At 44.9% G+C, this 15985-nt stretch overlaps 1 protein-coding gene across 4 annotated transcripts in view; it reads right to left on the reverse strand.

The window, feature by feature from the left end:
• PIWIL2 (piwi like RNA-mediated gene silencing 2) overlaps window positions 1-15985 on the reverse strand; it is a 164730-nt gene that overhangs the window by 27020 nt on the left and 121725 nt on the right. For all 4 annotated transcript variants that reach the window (XM_073588930.1, XM_073588926.1, XM_073588928.1 and 1 more), the window contains one exon: window positions 6043-6231. In XM_073588930.1, the coding sequence (XP_073445031.1) occupies window positions 6043-6231 (189 nt within the window). The remainder of the gene's footprint in view (window positions 1-6042; window positions 6232-15985) is intronic.

Consider the following 15985-nt stretch of genomic DNA (forward strand, 5'->3'; position numbering starts at 1 on the left):
AAGCCAACCCAAACTTGTGTGTCTATGGTGTAGTCAGGTGTATTGTTAACATTGCACTAAGGATGCATTTACACTGAACGATTATCAGGAATGGTGCTTCTAGGAACGCTCTTTTCCAGATTAACGGGCAGCGTAAACAGGCTGTCAATCACCAAGCAAATGAGCAAAATGCACGTTCATTGGGTGAAATGATCTTTTAGTTTGGTTAAAAGATCATCGTTCTCAGCAGCGCATCGTCCTATGTAAACAGGTCCTGCACTGCAAAGGACAATGGCATCCTATGTGCACTGAACGAACGGCAAACAGGTTGGTGATCGGCACTCGTTTAGCACCGCGTATCGACAGGTGTAACTGCACCTTAAGGTTGTGTTCGCGTTCTCATAAAATCAGGTACGGGTACAATATTAAAAATATTTAAAAATTGCGCACACTCTAAAAAAAAATACACAATCTAGTACATGCTGTGAGCTGTTTTCAGTCTGTGTGGAAAATTGCTCATGCGCACACTGACTGTCATAGGTTACTGTGCTGGACATGTGCAGCTCACTTCTGAATACATCCAAAGCTTGGACTGGTGGGTGTCTGGGTGCCAAGCCCCCCTCAGATCGCTGAAGCTCCGGCTGAGCACTGTGTGCCAACATCCAGGTAAGATCGTGGCCAGAAACAAACCCTCACCGAACTATAAGTTGGCAACACACGAGGGTTAAAGATTAATTCAGTGTGGAAAACCGCCACGTACTGTAGTTTAGATCAGCTCTATCTGCCCCACCGCCCAGCCCTGCTCTCTCAGGTCATCCGGGCCGTAGTGAGCATTTTTTTGTTTAGTGCAGGTTTCAGCATCTACCGGAGCACACATGGTTTTGGCAAGGAGCTGATTTATAAGTAAGCTTTATTCTTTTTCACCAACCATGCAGAAACAGAACAAGAAAGACGCACATAATATGCAGAGCCATTATGGACATCTAAAGAAACTTTTTTTTCTGCAGATTTTTGGTAGATTTTATCAAGTAAATTATAGTGAATCTATTGCGATGGCCATGCACCTCATTAAGCTCCACCCTCGAGAAAGTTGGCAGTTTTGGCGTAAACACATGAAAAGTTGCCTATTTTTGGTGACATGGCATTGCGCAAAAATGTGCTAATTTTCTAAGCCAGTTTCCTGACAAGAGAACCTGAAGAAGCTGTTTAAAATCGAAACCTTTTTAATTACACTGACTTGAAAAAATATTCATTCCTCGTAAAATTTCCATTTTTTTCACTTTACACCCACAAACGTAAATGTATTTCATGTGATAATGCCAACACCAAGTAGCATGTATTTGTGAAGGGTAAAGGAAATGATACATGGCTTTCTAATTACTGTAAAAATATGAATCTGAAAATTGTGACGTGCAATTGTATTCAGCCCCCATGAGTTAATATTCTGTAGGAGCACCTTCTGCTGCAATTACTGCAGAGAGTCTTTTGGGGTCATCTACAGTAGAGGCCAATATTTTGCCCCTTCTTCTTGGTGCACTCGCTCTCACTCGGTGAGATTGGATGAAGACGTCTGTGATCAAAGTCTTGTCACGGATTCTTAATGGGATTTAGGTCTGGACTGTGACTGGGCCATTCATACACATTAATATGCTGTGTTCTAAACCATCCATTGTAGCTCTGGCAGTATGCTAAGAATCACTGTCCTGCTGGAAGGTGACCCTATGCCCCAGTCCCAAGTCTTTGACAGCCTCGATCAGGTTTTCTTCCAGGATTTACCTGCATTTATCTCCATCCACCTTTTCATCAATTCTGACCAGCTTCCCTGTCCCTGCTGAAGAAAAGCCACCACCATGTGTGACGGTGGGTTATTGAGTTTCAGGGTGATCTGCAGTGTTAGTTATCCGCCACACAGTGATTTGCATTTCGCCCAAAAAGTTCTACTTCTTCCACATGCTAGCCGAATCCCCTACATGGCTTTTTGCAAAACTGCAAATGGGATTTCTTATGGCTTTCAAAAATAGCTTTCTTCTTGCCACTTTTCTATAAAGGTCAGATTTAAGGAGAATACGACTAAAACAGCTGTCCTGTGGATAGGTTCTCTCACCTGAGCTGTGGATCTCTGTAGCTCCACCAGAAGAACCATGGGCGTACTGGCTGCTTCTCTAATTAGTGCTCTCCTCGGGATGTCCGTTTAAGTGGACGCTCATGTCTTGATAGGTTTACAGTTGTCACATACTCCTTGCATTTTTGAATGAAGGAATGAACAGTGTTCTGTGAGAATTTCAGAAATTGGCATATTATTTTTTTTTTTTATAACCTAAACCTGCTTTACTCTTCTCAACAATTTTATCCTTGACCTGTCTGGTGGGCTTCTTGGTTTTCATGATGCTGATAGATACTTAATGTTCTCACACAAACCTCTGAGGCTTTCAGAGAACAGCTGTAGTTATACTGAGAATAAATCACACACCGGTGAACTCAATTTAATAATTATGAGACTTCCAGAAACAATTGGTCCCTCAGGATTATATTTAGGGGTATCAGACTACATGAGGCTGAAGACAAATGCGTGTCACAATTTTCAGATTCATATTTTAACAATAATTAGAAAACCATGTAGCATTTCCTTTACACTTCACAAATACTTGCTACTATGTGTTAGTATATCACCCAAAAACCCAATCAAATGCATTTAAGTTAGTGGGTGTAACGTGAAAAAATGTAGAAAAGTTTAAAGGGAATCTGTCACCCCATTTTAGCCCTATCAGCTGCCGGCATCACCATCAGGGGCTTATCTACAGCATTCTGTAATGCTGTAGATAAGCCACTGATGTAACCTGAAAGAGAAGAAAAACAAGTTACATTATACTCACCGGGGGCGGTGGGTGTCGCGGTCCGATCTGGCACCTCCCATCTTCATACGATGCCGTCCTCCTTCTTACTTCTGCCGCGGCTCTGGCGCAGGCGTACCTTCTCTGCCCTGTTGACCTTTCCCTGCGCCTGCGCACTGCAGTACTTTACTCTGCTCTCAACAGGACAGAGAAAGTACGCCTGCGCTGGAGCCGCGGCAAAAGTAAGAAGGAGAACGGCATCGTATGAAGATGGGAGGCGCCGGACGGAACCGCGACACCCATCGGACCGGACACCAGGGTGAGTATAATCTAACTTGTTTTTCTTATCTTTTCAGGTTACATTGGGTCTTATCTACAGTATTACAGAATGCATTACAGAATGCTATAGATAAGCCCCTGATGGCGGTGCCGGCAGCTGATAGGGCTAAAATGGGGTGACAGATTCCCTTTAAGCTGTAGGAATACTTTTTCATGGCACTGTACATATGAGTTTGCTCTCAGCTGAGAAGTGGATACAACTGGATCATTTCAGTTTTTTACTATATATTTTCTGGAGTTTGAGGGTGCATTACTGAACGTATTTGCTAAATTAGATCACTTGTGCTTTATTTCATTGCATTTTTTGATGCTGTGCTTTAGTATTTATTTACCGAGAAGTACATTTTTCCTTGCGGAGAATGACATGCTTGTCGAGCTGAGGAGACTTAAAGCCACATTGCTCCTCTAGGAAATATGCTAATTATGCAAATTGTCTCTCTAGAGAGGAAGAGAACTATAATAATAATAATAATAATAAATTTTATTTTTATAGCGCCGACATATTCCGCAGCACTTTACATTTCACAGGGGATTTGTACAGACAATAGACATTACAGCATAACAATAATCACATACAGTAGATTATAACAAATACCAAGAGGAAAGAGGGCCCTGCTCGCAAGCTTACAGTCTATGAGGAAAGAGGTAGACACGAAAGGTGGGTGGTAACAGTTGCCCTGATTGTATGGACCAGCCATACATGAACTAGAACTCTAGTGCCACCTATTGGAAGTAGCAATCCTAAAAGTCAATGTCGACCGTTTAACGAGCCTTGTTACATGACTTAGGATAAAAGCAAAGCCAGAATCACTAGAGTTCTAGTCCTCTTCCTCTCTGAAGAGACAATTTGCATAATTAGTGTATATTTACTAAATGGTTAATGCAACTTGTAAAAACACTTGAATTGAAGCTGAAAGCCGGCAGTTCAATCACATCTTAATGGCTTGGTGTAGCATTCATAGTATATATTTATAGCGGAAACTTGTGCCTCATTATGAGACATGCCAAAAGATTGTAAAACCAAATTGGCATCATAAAGATAACTTTGTGGCCCAAACAAGAATCTGAGAGGAGGAGACACCTCCTTGTACAGTCATTTTGCTGTCTGTCACCTCTCCCCTTGCAGTGTGGGACCTGCCACCGGCCTAATAGCATTAATATGGATCAATCTCATGTAAAAGCTTCTAATCATTTAAAAAAAAAAAAAAAAAAGTAGTAATGAACTTTGTACCGAATAGGGAGATTATTCCTGCTATAATCACCCTGACCCCGTGGGTGACGGGTTGGTAAAGCACACTGTGTACTCCTCGCTGTTGTCACAAATGCAATCAGTCAATGCTGGGAAACTATGATGACATGTCATCCAGACATTGTGATGGAAAATGTTCTCCATAAACATGAATCAACATCAGATGGAGAAATAAGATTATTGGTATATATTCTTTTGCAAAAAAACCCCAAAAAACAGGCACAATATTTGGCATAAAAGGTTAAGTAATGATTCCACAGGGATTTTTACATAGACGAGACCTGCAAAACACCCCGCAGGTGTGCAGCCTGATCCGGCACTGCTGATGACGCCTGTCTTGTCAGCCCATGACACAGAGTCACAGCGCTCCCACCAGGCTGGAATCACACACGCAGTTTTATGAGACGAAGCCATGAGTGGATGCAAATGAAGGAAAGAAAGAGGTTTCTCCTCTTTTTCTCCATCCACTTTCGTTACTAAAGATATGTCCAAGGTTTCAAGTGTGATTCCAGGGCTCACTCGGAAATTTTCAACACCTCTTCATTCTACGAGAGCGTGAGCTGTAGCCCTGCATTGGATATACATTTGGGAACTGCATCTATCCTACAATTTATGGCATACTCTATGGCTGCACCATAAATGTGCCACGTGAGACAACGCCTTGGAAAGGGACGTCTTATGAAGAGAATGTTGTGGTCGGCTTAATGTTCATGTCTTGCTCCTAAAAAACCCCAGTGATCATCCACAGCGGAAATGTAGGATTAAAGGCCAACTATTCATCTCTATAGCACATGGATGACCCGGGTCCTCCGCAGTGAGGCCACTGTATGGTAGTCTCTTTGTTATGACTTATAGGACAGATGAGAAGGGGTTATCTCAATGAGAAATTTTGAGAATCTGTCACATCTAATCTAAAAGACAGCAGAATATCGTGGCAAATCATATTTATTATGACCGCTACAAGTCTATTACTCGTGAAGGGAATATGTCAGGTTTTTTTTTTCATATGTAATCTGAGAACAGCATGATGTAGGTGCAGAGACCCTGATTCCAAGGATGTGTCACTTACTGAGCTGCTTGGTGAGGTTTTGATAAAATCCCTGCTTTCTCTGCTGTAGATCTAACATAGCTCTGAATGCTAATCTGTGTATAACTCCGCCCACACCACTGATTGGTAGCTTGCTGCTAGTACACAGGACGTTGCCAATCAGTGGAAGGGGCGTGGTTACACATTAGCTGTACTGCCTTGCACACAACACCTAGTCCTGCAGTGATAATCTCCTGCTGATAAAACACCAATTGTACAAATGCTACAACAAGCAGCTCAGAAAGTGACACATCCCTGGAATCAGGGTCTCTGCCCCTACATTAGGCTGTTCTCTGACTACATAGCAAAAACCTGGTGAAAGATCCCCTTTAACCTACCCCCGCTTGCCCCCAAAAAAACATTGCTGCTGCAAAGACAGCAGTCAACAGGAAAAGCCAGACAGGACTCGAGCACACACAGGATACAAAGGTCACTAGTGCCACTGTATTACTTCCAGTAAACCTTGATTTGGACCAGGGAATTTGGAAATCTTGCATTGTCATTTCCATCTGTCTATTTAGGTTCATTCTCAGTGCACTGGATACTGGCTTCCTTACCTCCCCCTCCAGCAGGGACCTGATGGTTCGTGCATATGTATCTACACGGTCGTCTCGAAGTTCAATGGCTTTAGGCTGATTCACGCGCATGCCGATAGGACCTGCAATCTTTTCGAGTGCGCTAGCAAGATCCTTGACTTGGGTGAAGGCGCGTTTAGGATATATTACAGCCCAGTACTGCAGGGGAACCTAGGGGAGAAACAAAAAAACAATCTTATCTTGAATGGAACATGTCATTAGAAAGGGACTTACCATGTAAATCTGTTTTTTATGTTAAGTGCATTTCGTTTTATAGATTTTGTTTTTTTTAATTTTCCAAACATATTATCTATAATAAGAAAAAAGAAATCCTGTAATTTTTATACTGCCTGCCAAGCCTAATACTAGGCTCAATGGTGAAAATAACTTGGCCATGCTATCTCACCTAATACTAGGCTCACACTTCCTTGTTGTTTTGTTTTTTCATAGAAAACTTTTAAAGCATTCACATTATTATCACAGACAGGATTTAGACTGATAACACAATATACAACATTCACAATAGGTGATGTCACAGCTCACTTCCACCTCCTCCTGTACAATGACTGATAACACCTCTATATACAGTAGATAGCAAAGGATCCACCTGTCATGGGTTTACCGCGACAGAGAGGCGCCAGAAGACTGCAGCGTCTAATTTCTCCTACTTCTGCACTGAGTAGAAGCACTTAACATTTAATAAGAAGGTGAAGTGTAAATTTATTTTGGCAGTGCAGGGGTTAATCAGCTTTGTTAAGAGTTTCTGGAGTGTTATGGCTCTCAGCTCTGCACTGTAAGCCATTCCCATCTCCTATATAATCTGGGCCCTGGCTAGCACTCATTGTCAGAGTTCGCTAATGCTGCATGGCTGGAGATTGTTGTTGGTTATTATAGGAGGCTTTTGGTAGGTTTATCTGTGACGCACCACTGCATTCCTATGTTATATATGTGAGTATATTTGATTTGTATGTTTGGTATTTTTTTCGTTACCACTATTTGTATTACCCTTGTTAGTGTGGTTGGTGTGGATGAAGGGTACAGACTTAGGGAGGATTTAGGAGATAAGGAAAAGTACGTGGCCCTGGCATCTTCACCATCAGAAGTAATCTGGGGAACAGGGCGAGTTAGGGCACCCCTAGTGTTAGGGAAAGGGAATGAGCCCCTGTTCCCGAGGACACCCGGCCACAGAGTCGTGAAACAACCATTCACAATAGGTGATGTCACAGCTCACTTCCCCCTACTGAAAAATGACTGATAACACCTCTATATACACATTAGACAACACAGGATCCACCATTCACAATAGGTAATGTCAAAGCTCACCTCCTCCTCCTGTACAATTACTGAAATCACCTCTATATACAGTAGAAAACAAAGGATCCTTCATTCACAATAGGTGATGTCACAGCTCACCTCCTTCTTAATGACTGATAACACCTCTATGTACAGTTGGATCCACCATTCACAATAGGTAATGTCAAAGCTCACCTCCTCCTCCTGTACAATTACTGAAATCACCTCTATATACAGTAGAAAACAAAGGATCCTTCATTCACAATAGGTGAAGTCACAGCTCACCTCCTTCTTAATGACTGATAACACCTCTATGTACAGTTGATAACATAGGATCCTCTTTTCACAATAGGTGGTGCCAAATTTTGGCTCACCTCCTCCACCTTCCTTCACAGTGACCATAGCCCAAATCAAGGCATGCCTAGAAAATACTTCAATAAAATTCACAAGGATCTGGGTCAGTCTATTGCTGCCAAAGAAAAAGAAACAGGAGTCTAGTATTAAGACGTGGACAAGTGTGAAAATTGCAAGATTTTTTTTCATTTTTATTTTTAAGCCCTTCCCGGTTTGGCCAGTTATTGCTTTTGACTTTTTGTTTTTTCCTCCCCTTCTTCCAGGAGTTATAACTTTTTTATTTTTCAACACAGCTGAATGAGGACTTGTTTATTCATGTGGATTGGGATGTAGCTTGTTATGACACCGTACATTTTACCATATAATGTTTTAAAAAAACTGAAAATTATGCAAATAAGGTAAAATGCTAAAAACTAATGCAATTCCATCATTGTTTTTTTCCTTTTACGACATTAATTGTGCAGTAAAATAGCCTGCAAATGTAATTCTCCAGATCAGAATGATTAGTGATGCCAAACTTGGAAAGTTATTTTCAATCTTGGTAGCAAAAAAAAAAAAAAAAAAAATGGTTTGTTGCCATTTACTGAAACCTGTATCTTTATTTTTTACATTTTTACTTTTTATTTAAACTTTTGTATTATATCTGTTGATGAAGCCGTGTGAGGGCTTGTTGTGTGCGTAGAGAGCTGTCGATATTGTTGATGCATATGATGTTTAGATCGCTTTTAGTTACATTTTTTGGTGCAGGTCTAGCCAACAAAAATAGCAAATTCGTGCTTTTTTTATGGCGTTTATTGTACCAGTGAAATAATTTTATACCTAGATAGGACTTACACTAATGTGGTGATATCTAACATTCATATATATATATATATATAGGTTTTTTTCGCTTTTGTACATACGTACACACATATATATATATATATATATATATATATATATATATTTTATGTACAAAAGCAAAAAAAAAACCTCAGGACCCGTTGACGTGCAAGTGCATGAAACGGCCGTCGTCCACTCTCTGTACGTTCCTCCCGTGCCAATGCCTTTTAATCAATAAAGAATTTTCACGACAGAACGGTGAGTGCCATCACTTTTTTTGCTCTTTTGTACATAATCAGATTACATGTTTGCTTTCCTGGATTGAGCACCCGTTCGGACGGTAGTTTGGCGGCCGGTCCAGGTGTGTGATTTTGGTCTTGAATAGCAGTCATGGAACTGCTTAGGGGTTAAGGAGCAGCGCCAAATCTTCTGTCTCTCTCTCTCTCTCTCTCTCTCTCTATATAATGAAATTTTCTTTTACTTATATAGGCTTTATAAAGAGTACCAAGAAAGCAGCCATGGAGTCCTACAACTGCCATGACAACCCATCGACACACCTAATCGTGTTATGGAAGGGGGAAAATATGCCGTTTCCCTGACTTTGATGCATGCTCGCACTCCAAGCCCTCATCTTTCCCCTCACTTGATATAATCAGCCATCATCTGCCTCTAACAGCTGTGGGTGCTCCGCCAGCGGCTGTTAACCTGTTTAATTCCGCTGTCACTCTTGGACAGCGGCATTTAACACGCGCCGACAAGGGCGCGCGTCAGTCCTTGCTCCTATTGGTGCACCTGTGACGTGATCGTGGTGCGCCGATGGGTTGTCATGATAGCCAAGTGCCTGCTGAAGACCGCCGTGCCTGTCATTACGATCCTCCTGTGAATGCCGGCCCGTGTTCATATGAGATTGTGCTTTGCACTATACTGTAGTACAAGTGAGCAGATGATTGCAGCTTCAAGTCTCCTAAGAAGACTATTAAAGTAAAATATGAAGAAAAAAAATTTTTTAAAGAAAAAAAATGAAAAAGGAAAGACTGTGTCACTGTCACACAACATGCATGGGAGAGCCTGTGTGTTGGGCTCTCCATGCAAGTGCTGTGACACAGCCGCGACGCATGCAGCTGCGCTGCCGATTAGCTGTTCAGCCGGCGTGATCCAGGAAGCCGGGTTCCCGCTATAGCTTATTCGGCAAGCGCTATAACTTGCTGAATAAGTGGGGAACCAAAGATATTCACTCAACTTTACTCCTGACATCTAGTGTACGCAGGACCCTTTCTCCCTTGTTCTTGTGGTTGCTGCAAAAAGAAGGGAGGGAGATCTCCTGGGATCTATGGAATCGTGATGCCACTTTTAGTAGGTAGGCTGGGTTGGTTTTAAGAATAACTCAGTCCTCCAAAATTTGCGTGAAGGGAGGGCCAGCGGATAATGCCTGGAAGTCACTGACTCTACGAGCTGACGTGAGGGCTACTAAAAGTGATGTTTTAAGGGACAGGATTCTCAGTGAAGCATCTACCAGGGGTTCGAAAGGAAGTTTGGTTAGGGCAGTAAGGACCAAGTTCAAATCCCAAGCAGGAAGAGTCTGAGAGGGGATGGGTCTAGACCTAGCCGATGCCTTGATGAACCTGGATATCTACCGATTCCTGGCCAGGTCGCAATTATATACGGCCCCTAATGATGCAACCTGAAACGTCAAAGTGCTTGTAGCTAGGCCCTGTACGAACCCCTTCTGTAAAAACGCTAAGATTACCGTTAGTGGGACCCCTCCTTCTAACCTGGAACCTAAGGATAAAGTTTGGTGGTTACGGGTTTTCCTACCCTGTAGCAATGTGGATATTAAATTCGGGGAAAACCCTATATCCCTCAGCCCTCTAAAATTCCAGACTGTGATGTGTAAGTTTGCTACCTGAGGATAAAGAACTGGCCCCTGGAAAAGAAGGTCTGGAAGCTCCGGAAGTACCCAGGGGGTCGAAGATGGACATCATCATCAGCCAAGAAAACCATGACCTCTTTGGCCAAAAGGAGGCTACTAAGAATACTTTTGCAGTCTTCCCGGATTTTCCTCAGAGCCGCTAGAATCAGGGCAATAGGGGGGGAAAAGGATAGATTTGATGATGGTCCCATGGAAATCTGAAGGCATCTAACGCTACGGGGTTCCCTTTGGGGTCTATTGAGCAGAATGCGTCCACTTTCCTGTTTTGACTGTTGGCGAACAGATCTATGGAAGGACGTCCCCACCTTTCTGTGATCAGATTGAACACTGACTGACTCCGTTCTCACTCGCCGTCTCAGCTGGGTCCGACTCAAGAAATCCACCTGGTGGTTTAAGTATGCTACCACTGCCCGGTTGTCTGAGAATACTCTTACGTGGTGTCCCTAAAGAGTGTCCAAAAATTCTAAAAGAGCAAACTTCACTGCCAATAGTTCCTTCATATTTGAGGATACTGATCTGAGATCCTTTGTCCAGACCCCTTGAGCTACCTGGTCGTTCATGTGAGCCCCCCAACCCCTGAGACTTGCGTCTGTGGTCAGAACCTGAGAGACCGGAATCACCCATGGAATACCCAGGTTAAATTGTCTATCCTCATCGACCATTCTAAAGAAAGTGCTGATTTTGATGACAAGGTTAGCTGACCGTCTAAATCTCCTTTTAGAGAATTTTCGGCTGATAGGATTTCCCATTGTAAGTCTCTGGTGTGTGTCTGAGCCCAATGAACGGCCGGGATATAGGCAGTCATGGAACCTAGGAGGGACAATTGCTTTCTGCAAAGTTGTAGAGAGAAGATCCCTTATCTGGAATATCAGAGCTATGATCTTTTGAATGTACTCTGCCAGGAGGCGGACACTCCTGTTTTTTTTTTAAATCTAGTATGATACCTAGATATTCCTGCACTTGGTTCGGCATGGTTTTGGATTATTTCAGATTCAAAAATCCAGCCTAAATTTGTCAAGGAATCCATGACTTTCTCTAGCTGGTACTTGCAATGGTGGGGGGAGTTTCCTATTAAAAAATCGTCCAGGTATGGGACAATTAGGATATTCTGTTCCCTCAAGTGTGCCATGGCTGTCGGTGTAATGTCCCAGCGGTTACAGTCTGCACCTCATCGGCGTTCTGGCGGGAACACAGCTTCAGTTGCTGCGCAACCCATTTTACCTCACACTGACTGGCCACGCCCCCTTCACCCTGGTTACTGGCTCGCTCTGGCTGCAATTTTGTTCCCCCCAGGAACAGTAGATTCGGCCCCAGCAGTTCCAGACCCAACTCTTCAGTAGCCGTAGCAGCCCGGTCCTCCCTTCTACATCCCCTCCTTTCTTTAGCTCACCATTCCACGAGCGAGAGTTCCTTCAACAGTCGTTCACATTTCTCGATTTCTTGGATAACTCTCTACCAGATAAACTGATCTTGCTCGTAGCGGGCGGGAGGCACTCCAGCTGTGGTTCGCTCTGACCGGCGTAGTTCAGGCTGACTTATGGGCTGTAAAGGGATGCTCTAACCCTGTGGGTCTGCTGCTTTAGTGATGTCTAGCGTGGGCGACTCAATGTTCATCTCCCCAAGGGGGGTAGATGGCACATCATTGAGGCTTGGGCACGGAGCCGACATTCCCTCTTATTCATCAAAGTCAGCGACCAGAGCTAGTAGCACCTCCCTGTTTTTTTCAACTCTTTCCCACTTTTGGGTTCCTTGGACAAGCAGGGCAGCAACATGCTACGATGGACTACTCTAGTGGGTGCTTCCCCCTCCTGTTCAGGCTGATCTTCATTGACCATTGGGACCAACCCGCTGTATCACTCGGTGTGGAGTCCGCTCCCACTGACTTTCCAATTTTCCCAGGGGTGGCTTATTCTGGACCAAGACTCGGTCCCCGGGTTTCAGAACTGTCCCCCGAATAGGTGGTGCCTCATGGTACTTAAGTTCCTGAAACTTTGTCTGCACCAGTTGACGGAGAGTCTGCAATCGGTGCCGATGTTCCTTAACCCAAGAGGACACCCCCGTCTGCGGATAGTCCTCCTCTGGGTCCAGTTCCAGCTCTGTAATCTCTTGTCCTTTTCGCCCAAATAACAAGGTGTACAGTGTGAACCCGGTCGTGCTGTACACTCGGTTGTTGTACACCCACACCAACTCTGCCACAAACTCTGGCCACCATATCTTTCGGTCTTCCTCCAAAGTACGTAACATCTGGATTAATGTTTGATTAAGCGTTCACAGGCCCCATTCCTTTGAGGGTGATAGAGAGTAGTTCCGGATCTCCCAATCCGGTACAAACTGTGCAGTTCCTCCTTAACTCATCCTTGGAAGCAGGCGCCTTGATCAGAGTGGATCCTTTTCGGGCAGCCATACGCACGGATGAAATCTCGACATATAGCCTGTGTAGCTGATTCGGCAGTCTGATCTCTAGTTGGAGTTACCACAGCAAATTTGGTGAATTGGTTGGTCATCACCAGACAATGTTCGTAGCCAAGATGCGCTGGTCCAACAGTCACAGGTAGTCAATCATCAATACTTCCACAGGGGCGGAGGTCACAATGGTCTGTGTTGGGGCCCACTGTTCTAGGGGTTTAGCCAGCTCACAGCTTCTGCACTGTTGACATGCATCTTCCACCGCATTCCTCAGTCGTGGGTGATACACCAATTTCTGTAGCCAACGGAACGTTTTCTCTGCACCGAAGTGAGCCCCCTGCTCATGAGCCTCGGTAGCCAAAATCTTGATCGATTTCTCTGGGAGTACTACTTGACAAGTAACTCCCTCTTCTCGCAACAGCTGTTCTTTCCGATACAACAATCCATCTCTCAAGCAGAGTCTTTCCCATTATCCCAGAATCCGTAGGGTGCCTGAGGACAGCACATTCCTCTCCCTTGGACTAGGAAGTTGTTTCAATGCCATCCATTGTCGCAGCTGGGCAGTCTCTGTCCATTTGTTGGAGTTAGATCGAGGTAGACAGGTTTCGGAATCCAGGAATCTCTTCTGCTTCAAGCTCCTCATCTCGATCACGGTCAGGACGTTCATGTGTCACCCTGGAGAGTGCGTTGGCATGAGTATTCTCGGCCTTGGCCCGGTAGACAATCTTGTACTGATACTTCTCCATGCGGGCCATCCATCGTTGCTCCAGGGCCCCTAGATTTGCATTGTCAAGGTGGGCTAAGGGGCTGTTGTCCGTCCTCACCAGAACCTCTGATCCAGATATGTACACCGCTAACTTCTCAGTCATGGCCCATATCAGAGCCAGCAGCTTCAATTTGAAAGGGCTATAATTGTCCGGCTTTCGCTCTGAATCATGCAGGGACCAGCTCGCAAAGGCTATTACCCGTTCTTTCCCTCCTTGTACCTGCGACAGGACTGTTCCTAGGCCATGTAGGCTCCCGTCAGTGTGAAGGATGAATGGCTGAGAAAAATCAGCGTAATCAAGTATGGGAGCCTTGGTAAGGGCCATTTTCAAGGCTAGAAAGGCTTTCTCTTCCCGGTCTCCCCACTGGATGGTCCGGTTCTTCGAGTCGGCTGACACTCCCTTCAGCAGTTCCAGCAATGGGTTCGCTATACAGGTGAAGTTTTTCACAAATCGCCGGTTGTAGTCAGTAAGCCCTAGGAAAGCCCGTACATCTTTCACCGTCTTAGGAGTTGGGCGATTCTTGCACCGCCGCCACTTTCTCTCGTGCAGGTCTTACTCCTTCACTCAACACAAAATGCCCCAAATACTCAATTTGCTTAAGGAAAAGATGACATTTCTGTGGCTTCACCTTTAGGCCATGATTTTGTAACCGGCTCAACACTTGTTCTAGCCGCTGTAGTTGCTCCTTAAAGGTGGGCGCCTACTTGATGATGTCATAGGTAGCCTCAAAATTCAAGTCTCCCAAACATCGCTCCATTAAGCGCTGTAACGTCCCTGGTGCGTTAGACCAAAGGGCATGCAACTGAACTCGAACAATCCCATGGGCAGCACAAATGCTGTCTTCGGCCTGTCATGTTCTGCCATTGGCACCTGTCAGTACTCGCTGGCCAGATCAAGGGTGGAAAAATACTTTACTCATCCCAGGGCAGAGAGGCACTCCTCAATTCGGGGTAACGGATAAGAGTTCTCCCACACTGCAGGCGTCCAGCCGCCTATAATCGACAGAACCGCAGAATCCAGTCTTTTTTTCGGACTAGCACAATGGGATCCACCCACGGACTCTGATTTAACTCATATTACTCCACTTTGAAGCATATGAGCAAACATCTCCTTTACCTCCTTGTACATCTGGGGGGGTAATTGGCGATCTCTCTCCCTGATTGGTTGCACTCAGACCGTCGCTCATGAAATTCCGACAGGGAATGCCGCACCAAAGTCATCTTCATGGCAGGCAAAAACTTCCTGATAGCGCTCCAGTACATCCTCTACTTGCTGCACTTGTTGAGGTGATAGTCCCATCAATTCTGCCCACATACACTCAAATTCTACGATCTCCTTCTGGCTGCCTGGCAAAGACTCCGGTGTGGCTATAACTGCTAGAGTCCAGGGATCCCCTCGCACAGCAGCCAGTTGTACTACTTCGGGTGGCATTAGCTTCTCCGGCATGCCCAAGATTTGGGCCATCTCTCTCTTGGGTAAATGGGCGATAGTTTTGGTCCCCAGGTTGACACACCGCAATACAACGCTGCCGTCTTGAACTGTGGCTAGTGTTCGAGCGATGAGCAATCCAGGGGGTATTTGGTTCATCGCTCCTGGCTCAAACTGCACATCCACTCCCTCCAGAGGAGTACAAGCTTGCACTGGCAACGTGAGCACTGTCTGGCCAGTTGGTAATCTTTGCAGCCGCTGACACCATCACCTTCCCCAATACTCTTTCGTCTTTCGACGTTTCCTGGGCTTGGGCTGCTTGGATTAGCTTCTTTAAACACCTTTTGCTGGGGGTTTCGTGGCCTCCATTGGTTAAAGAAAGGTTCCTGCAGCGCTCTAATCAGTAGTTGTCCCATCTCCTTCAGCACGTTCATCTCCAGAGTCATTATGGGTCCACGACCGGCATCTCCTGTGACCAACACAACCCCCTTGCCGCATACTTTAACCTACATCCAGACCACTCCTGTGACCGGAATGGGCAACTGATTGGCCGCTGTTAGTTTTATTACTTGTCCCCACCCAGGCCTCCAGACCTCCAGAAAGTGTCGTCTGAAGTAGACTTCCGGCAGAGTAGTCACTTGGGACCCGGTGTCGATCAAGCAGTGAACAGCTCGCCAATTCACTTTGGCCCAGACTGTATGGCTTGCAGAAACTATATTTTCGTGACTTCCTTCCCCCTTCTTACGTCGTCCTGGCTCTGGGCAGCATACCTCAGCCAACGAGCCTACTAGTTTAACGGCTGTCTCGGTTGTGGCAGTCTCCAGCTCGCACAGCAACGAGTGTAATGTCCCGTCTTTCCACAACAGAAAAACATCGGCCCCCTTAAGCACCAAGAGGTTTCACTCCCTGAGGAGGCCTGGTAGAA

The sequence above is a fragment of the Dendrobates tinctorius genome, unplaced genomic scaffold (genome assembly GCF_039654945.1).
Source record: "Dendrobates tinctorius isolate UK_male_01 unplaced genomic scaffold, ASM3965494v1 ptg000104l, whole genome shotgun sequence".
NCBI lineage: Eukaryota > Metazoa > Chordata > Amphibia > Anura > Dendrobatidae > Dendrobates > Dendrobates tinctorius.